The following is an 8,466-nucleotide window of genomic DNA, read 5'->3' as shown; positions in this document are numbered from 1 at the left end:
CCCATGGGATCTACAGAGAAGGATGCGGTAGCTCTGGGCGGTGGTCGCGCGGCGAAGGTGGTGAGCGGAATCAACCGGAGACGGCCTGGCGCCGGCGGCGGGTGAAATGGGGAATGGGAGGCGGACGGGATGGGGCGTTGACGAACTGATTTCTTCAGGTGAAAAACTGCGGGGGCGTTTTCGTAAAATTACCCGCCCGCCAAGTTTTTCGGGTCGGAGGGAGTAACATATTTAAACATAATGATGCACAATAAAACTCGATTGTTTCAAAGTAAATTTCACAAGTTTCATCATGGTTCATCATGTTTCACCAAGTTTCAATGTCTATTTTCAAAAATTATCGAAGATGCTCACTTGCTCATGGTCTTGACAAGACCGAAGTTGCTGTCTTGCCTTGCCAGTGAACCCGATCATGTCAACTACGCAGATGCATCAACTCTAAACTAAGAGATCTCCTAAACTAATCTCTCTCGAGGTGATTTCTGTTTAAAAAGAAATGGAGGTGATTTGTCAGGTTAAATTCAATAAGAAACGTTCTATGATTTGAGAGTATTGCGTCTCTAAGAAATTATAGTCCGTATTGAAATTTTCAATAGAATGTTGCATCCGCAGATCCAGTTGTACTCACATGGAAGAAGCAGGAGGCGCCGCTGGCACCATCCGGATCGTCTCGCGGCGAATGGTCCGGCCGTCGAACGGGGACGCGCCGCCGCGGGAGGACATCCACCTAACGCCATGGGACCTCCGCTTACTCAGCGTAGACTACATCCAGAAGGGCGTCCTCCTGCCCGTGCCTCCCGCCGGCGGCGACCGCCTCGTCGGCACCCTCGCGTCGTCCTTGGCGCGCGCCCTGGGCAGGTACTACCACTTGGCCGGCCGTCTCGCCGTCGACGAGCGCGGCGACGGGACCGTCACTGTCAGGCTGCGCTGCACCGGGGAAGGCGCCGAGCTGGTCCATGCGACGGCGGCCGGCGTCGCGGTCGCGGACCTCACCGGCTCGGTGTACACCCCGTCGTCGCTGGTCTGGGCCTTGTTCCCGCTGAACGGGGTGCTTGGCGCGGACGCGGCCGTCGATTCGCTCCCCGTGCTGTCGGCGCAGGTCACCGAGCTCGCAGACGGCGTCTTCATCGGCGTGTCGCTGAACCACTCCGTCGGCGACGGCTTCGTCTTCTGGGAGTTCTTCAACACCTGGTCGGAGATCAACCGAGGAGGAGGAGGCTGTTAGATTTAGTTGCATCATTAGAAGGACATTAACTTAATCTACTGATCATACTTAGAGCACCTAATCAACTTTAGGCAGAGAATCAGGAGATGAACTTACGGGTAGAGGAAGAGGAATTCCTGTGCCTGCTCGATGCAGGCATGGTGTAGCCCATTGCTTGGTCGAAGAAGGTTTGCAAGGGCGCCGCCGGCACTGTCCTCCTGGTGGCCGGCGGTAGTCGTCGGTCTTCCGATCCCCTTGGCCCTCCTTTCGAGGATCGGGTTGTTAGGAGTAATCGGGTCTTTTTTCCGTACGTGTGTATTTCCCCAAAGGGGCTTTCCTCCTCTTTATATGTGCAGGGCCAGGGGACGGGGACCTAAACCGGAACATTGCTTTGGACCTCCGATCAAGGCTCCAAGGTGAGGGAACGTGGTAGACCACTTCCCCTTATATTTCTCTCGGTTTGTTTGTTACCCGAGAGCAGTTCCAACATTCTCCCCTTGATCGTAAGGATAACAAACATCATAAGACCACTCTCAATAGAAATAACATACCAAAATAAAGTGTTACCATGACCAATGAAATGTCATAGAACCTCTTTACCTATAGTACATCATTCTATATCAACATGGAAAACATATTACTTTACGGGAGTTGGTTTATTTGATGGTCCTTATTTCCAGGGTCAAAAAGCTTCCCATCAACCCATGCCGGCAACATAATCATAAATATGGGTGATAAGCCTTCAATTAAATGGATCCATACAAAAACATATCGATATGCTTAACATCAATAGGTTGATCCTGGATTCTATCTTTCACAACACAAAACGTATTGTCTATGGTTTTGGCAACACCATTTGACTTGTTACTCGCATAGAAGACTGCGTGTCATAATGCAGTAAGTGGTCAAAATATTGTCTACCACTTTAATTTCGGGAAAAAACATTTTGACATACAACCTGTCTGATAGCCTCTTAACATGCTACACTGCATCATTACTAATTTCATGAGCATCATTTTGGAGCTTTTCCACGATATAGCTCCACATGCGAGGGTGAGGATGTGACATGACGTGGATACTTTAATATCCACACACCTCGCAAAACCAGTGTCTAAATAACCCCAAATTTGAGTTTACCAGACATCTCATTAATGAGCATGTAACTTTGTTGTCTTGCATGTACCGCAAGACTTTTTGACGGCTTTTCCAATGGTCCATTTCTGAACTTACTGTATTTGCCAATTATCCCGATCGTAAGTAGGGCATGTTCATTCTTGAATACATAAAGCTGCTTCTGACAACTGAAGCATAAGGAACCTCCATTATCTGATCAGTTTAAAATGGTTCCTCGGACATTGAAATGCCCATCTATATTGCCCTTAACTTTAGTAGTAGGCGAGATAGAGTACTAGTACATAATATTTTATTTTCGTACTCTATTTCCGTATGTCATCATAATATAGAACTTATACTCCTTTTCGACATATATTTATATCTTGGTGAACCTCAACGCAATCAAAGTATGATGCATTAGCAAGATTCTTCATATCATAATTAGAAGATTGAAAGTTCTTAGATAGCCAATAAGGTTCAATCTACATAAAGTAATGAAGCTTGCTCCCCCTCATCTTGAGGTAATATTTTAACATTCTTTGTTTGATCCTTTCAAGATTTCCTCAGAGTCACATTCAGTTTTGTAGAGCCATATACGGCCCACCATTATTTAACTCATTCAGGATCACTAAAGCTCATAATATTCATCCTATATGGTTCACACACATTGTTTATCACAGGAAAATGGTTGAGACTCAACACAAGTGTTGCATTAGGGATTGCATAATTCTCAACCGACCTGATGCATATGAACAAAGATCTAACGGAATCCTCCTAACGATTTATGCTCATAAGTTCCAGGTTCCCGATGATCAATTTACGTTGGAGAACATAGCTCCAAAACTTTATAACACTTCATTTCAGTTCTAAACCAGAACACCGTTGGGCAGAAGGTGGAAAAGAACTTAATGAAATGTGGCACATAATTATAAACGACGTTGGTCAGAATTACAATTATAAGCCACATTATACCGACAAACTCGCCACTTTAGTAAAGCATGCCACATGATAATAAACGACGTTGGTCAGAAATACAATCAAGCCACATGCTACATCATAATTGACATTATGCTGGCAAACTTGTAACTTTAGCATTCATATGTGATTCATATGGTCATAAGGGAGTAAGTACACATTATCATAAATACAAGGAGTTAGAACATTAGTGTGGTTTTTATTGGCCCTCCAAATAAGACTTCTCGTTGGTTCCATCTTACTCAGAGAACGAACAAACACGTTCATCATTGTAGTGTAAGAAAAGTGAATGACATATCCCATATTAAGTGAGACAACCCATTCCCCCTTCGAAATGTGGTAAACTTGACAACAATTTCGACGAGGTCTCATTATTCAATTTCCTTACATCTTAATTGTGCCATAGCACACATCAGTATTACAAATTATTCATTCATAAAGGTCCTAATTTTCTCACCAGATGGAGAGACTTACATCATATGATGGCATTATGAAGAACAATTCGTTCATATGCAGAAGCAAAAAATGTCTTCAAATGCTTTAGTCTTTATTGTTCTCATAGAAAAAACCCTTGTCTGATGTTGAAAAATGGGTAATATCTTATGAGCATTATCATAAACATTATACATTAAGAAAACTTGCAATGATACTAATCAAAACAAGTCCATTTGTTGTTCTAATCCGTATCACCGTTGGGCTGAAAAACGGAAGAGAATCTTATCATTCATAAAGAAATAGGACATGACAATAATCAACGTTGGTCATAATAGTGTCACATCCCATATATGACATTTTCTCATAAATAAATCTCTAACCAAAATTTCTCGTTGGTTCCATTTTGACTAGAGAAATTTTAAAATCGCATATTGATCGGTGAAAACCATTTGTTAAGTTAATACCCAGCATTAACATGAAGTACCAATATAATGAATCCAACGTGTTTTTAGACACATGCATTCATAGCAAAACACGGCCATTCTGCCATCAAATTTTGACACTATAATATCAATAACATTAATCAAACTTGTCAAAATAATCATTAAAACTATCAATGCTATGGTAGAAAATACCATTCATTTTGGACATTAACATCATCATAAAAAAAATGACACCTCACTGAGTAAACATTAGAGTGACATCCACAGTGAAAATAACATTATTCTCCAAACAAATTTGGACATTAAATTACATCAAGGTTCACCAAATAATAATATTTGGTAAGCAATAATAGTCATGAGAAAGATAACACGTGGATATGATATTAAATATCATAGTAAAATTCTCCGGACAATAGCATTATTGTTCAGAAAATAACCAAAATTTTACTAACTTCATTATTAGCCTCCATCACCTTTAATCTGTGCATGTCGAAAGACATAAACTGCACCAACATAATACTTTAGTATAATGGCTCAACATTATTAGGCCGCATAGTACGGTGCGGAAAACCGACAAAACAAGACCATTATCATTTTCCTTGGGTGGCCTCAACCCATTAGTGATGATCACGTCATAAAGAAATGCCATAAAAACATCATCATTAATCATATGAAGAATTTTCCATATGAAAGCCTTTAGTCGTGCTCATAAAATATACACAAAATATGAGCCACATCATTCTCAGATTAATTTATATTTAAAATAATACTCTACATCAAATGTCACAAAAGACACAACAACATGTCGAAACATTTGAATGAAATTTCAAGTTTGATATATTTTATTTAGAAAACCTGACATGTTCGTGAAGCATAAATTTTAAGCACTTTCGATCTTTAACCAGTGCAAAACATAAACACGTGAGCATAAAAATGCACTGAAAAAAAATACAAAACAAATGCCTAAAGTATCTTCGGCCCATATTTTCTTTCTAAGAGAATTTTTTGCCCTCACATAAGGAAACATTAGGAAACCAGAAAACATTATTGAGCCCAACATTACCCAGGATAGCCTTTTCAGTTTCTGGCCTAGCAGTCATATGCATGGCAAGGCCAACATAACATGCGTCGGAGCCCACTTGACGAATTCAGCGTGGTAAACTTCCGAGCCCATCTCCATGCGAGTGCTAACGGCCGAAGGATCAAATCGGGTGGTCCAGACTTTCCATGGTCTGAACAAACTAGCAGACGGGCCAAACCCTATCTTCATTTCTTCCTCTCCTACCGACTTTCCCGCATCGGCAGGGCGAGAGCGGCGGCGCCGGTCAAGCCAAGCTGCGGTTACCACGGCGGCGAGGCGGGCTTGCTCGCTGGCGCGCGCGTGCATCGAAGAAACTTTGCGCGCGGCGTCATCGAGCTCGCCCTCTCCGCGTCGCGCGCATGGTCGTTTTGGTGGCTCTGGTGGAAGTACTGCTGGCCGGCGAGACCGTGGCCGTTCGGGCGAAGATGGCGACGGCACGGAGACCGAGCCCGTCGTCATCTGTTCCGCGTTGTGACCAGCGCTTCATTCCGCTCGTCGTCTCCGAGGAGATGATGGCGTGGTGGCATCTGGTGAGTTCCCAAACTCACGTTTTGGGAATTCCTTCTTGGGCTCGAGTTTCGGGGCAAAATTTAGGGAAAACAATCCTGCAGATTTCCTTTCCATTTCTTGATTTGTTGATTCCCCTCCTTCTCTATTCTTATCTTAATTGAAAACGGAAATAGTACCAAGACATGATCGAATTAATTAACCACCACATATCCATGAGCACAAAACTGTAGCAAAGGCTAATTAACATTGTGAACATGTTCATTAGTACTGATTTGCAGCCAATTAGAATAAACGTGATCTTTTAATTGTGCCGGGGCTAAAACATGATCCTCTGATCATAATTAGGACTCTAAGCTGAACAGACCTTGCTCTGATACCATTGTTAGATTTAGTTGCATCATTAGAAGGACATTAACTTAATCTACTGATCATACTTAGAGCACCTAATCAACTTTAGGCAGAGAATCAGGAGATGAACTTACGGGTAGAGGAAGAGGAATTCCCGTGCCTGCTCGATGCAGGCATGGTGTAGCCCATTGCTTGGTCGAAGAAGGTTTGCAAGGGCGCCGCCGGCACTGTCCTCCTGGTGGCCGGCGGTAGTCGTCGGTCTTCTGATCCCCTTGGCCCTCCTTTCAGGATCGGGTTGTTAGGAGTAATCGGGTCTTTTTCCCGTACGTGTGTATTTCCCCAAAGGGGCTTTCCTCCTCTTTTATATGTGCAGGGCCAGGGGACAGGGACCTAAACCAGAACATTGCTTTGGACCTCCGATCAAGGCTCCAAGGTGAGGGGAACGTGGTAGACCACTTCCCCTTATATTTCTCTCGGTTTGTTTGTTACCTGAGAGCAGTTCCAACAGAGGCAACCCAAGCGAGATCTCCGCGCGGGTGCAGAGGAGGTGGTTCATCGACGCCAGCCGCGTGCCGATCCCCTTGCCGTCCAGCAAGCTGCAGCAGGTCGTCCGGCGATTCGAGCCCCCGACGGTACAAGAGTGCCTCTTTACCTTCTCCGGCGCAAGCGTCAGGGAGCTCAAGGCGAGGGCGAACGAGGAGATGGTCGGCACGGCCACCGCCACCATCTCCTCCCTCCAGGCCCTGCTCGCGCACCTGTGGCGGGGGGTGTCCCGAGCTCGGCGCCTCCCGCCGGGGCAGGAGACGACCTACTCTCTGGCTATCGGGTGCAGAGGGCGCGTGTGCGGCATACCGCCGGGATACATGGGTAACGCGCTAGTGCCCGGCACGGCGAGCTGCACCGTCGGCGAGATCCTGGACAGGGGGCTGGGCTGGACGGCGTGGCAGCTCAACCGCGCCGTGGCGTCGTTCGACGAGGCGGCGATGAGGGAGTGGCTGGAGAGCTGGACCAGGGAGCCGCAGTTCCGGTACTTTGGGAGCCTCATGTCCGGAGGCGCGGCGCTGATGACCGGGAGCTCGCCGCGGTTCAACGTGTTTGGGAACGACTTCGGGTGGGGGAAGCCGACCGCCGTGCGTAGCGGCCGCGAGGGGAAAACAGATGGAAAGGCGACAGTGTACCAAGGGCCGGAGCAGGGAGGGAGCATGTCGCTGGAGCTGTGCATCGCGCCGGACGCGATGAAGAGGCTCGTCGCCGACGACGAGTTCATGGACGCTGTCGTGAGGGTAACCGGATCCTCTAACGTGAAAGAGCAAAGTCAGGCTGCTACAGTGTTGAGGTAGTGTAAATTGAAGAACCAAAGTCAGGGTACTGTAGGAAACACTGTACATATTACACTGTAGCAAATTACTGTGAGTAGTTACTGTTCACATAGATCATCTAAACAAAAAAAATAGCAGGTCATAATTTTGATTGTAAGTAATTACTTTCAATGGATACCACCTATTTATATTGTGCATGTTAATTTAGATCAAATTAATCATAATCATATAGATATGAAGAAGGAAAGTCAGTGTGCTGTAGATTACCTGACTTTGCTACTACACGTTAGAGGATCTGGCTCCTGAGTGAGGGTGCCGGCATGACAGGACTGATCAAATTGAACTTTAGCCTTTTGTACTGCATCATCGACCATCGTTCAGTCTCATTATTCAACAGTCTAGCTGTGATGGATCATGGCAAACAAAGGTGTTGCAAGATGAGAACTGTTAATTTGGACGTGTTTTCTCTGGATCATATATTGCATCCATCAGGTACGAACTGTGGGCTTGTGGAATAGTGTTTATTCTTTAAAAAAGAATACGAAAATTCCACCAATCTGTTAGTAATCATGAGCAGGAACAGCAATACAAGGAGTCACAAAAGTAATATTGTTACAAATAGGTCATTCGACCACCCAGCGACGACTACAGACACTAGCGTGAGCCGAAGGCGCATAGCCGTGCTCGTCCCTCCACCACCGAAGCCAGGCAAAAATTGTCGTACTAGAGCTTGTTGTAGTACACAAACGAGAAATCGTCGTGCTAATGCCCAAAGGACCCTCCATTGCCAATTATAACAGCCGAAGATCGGAAGAGACGGACCTAAAACCGCACCAACCAACACGAAAAACCGACTAGATCCCACGAGATCCACCGTACACTCGACTCCACGCGCCCTCCGCCGGCACTAGACGCACCACCGAAGCGAGGATAGAGCGGGGAGGAACTTATTCCGACTTCAGGATGTAGCCTCCGCCTCACCATCCCGAAGAAGACAATGGAAACAAACTAAATGAATAACTAAAACCTTCATGCCAG

The 8,466-nt window shown here is 45.5% G+C and overlaps 1 protein-coding gene across 1 annotated transcript; it reads left to right on the top strand.

Moving 5' to 3' along the window:
- Positions 1-622: 622 nt before the first annotated feature.
- On the top strand, positions 623-7,449 carry LOC124648669 (uncharacterized acetyltransferase At3g50280-like). Its single transcript, XM_047188388.1, has 2 exons — positions 623-1,220; positions 6,620-7,449. The coding sequence occupies exons 1-2, from the start codon at positions 629-631 to the stop codon at positions 7,447-7,449; spliced, it is 1,422 nt and encodes a 473-aa protein (XP_047044344.1). The 5' UTR covers positions 623-628.
- The last annotated feature ends 1,017 nt before the right edge of the window (positions 7,450-8,466 follow it).

The sequence above is a fragment of the Lolium rigidum genome, chromosome 4 (genome assembly GCF_022539505.1).
Source record: "Lolium rigidum isolate FL_2022 chromosome 4, APGP_CSIRO_Lrig_0.1, whole genome shotgun sequence".
Lineage (NCBI taxonomy): Eukaryota > Viridiplantae > Streptophyta > Magnoliopsida > Poales > Poaceae > Lolium > Lolium rigidum.
This window is presented reverse-complemented; position numbering and strand designations above follow the sequence as displayed.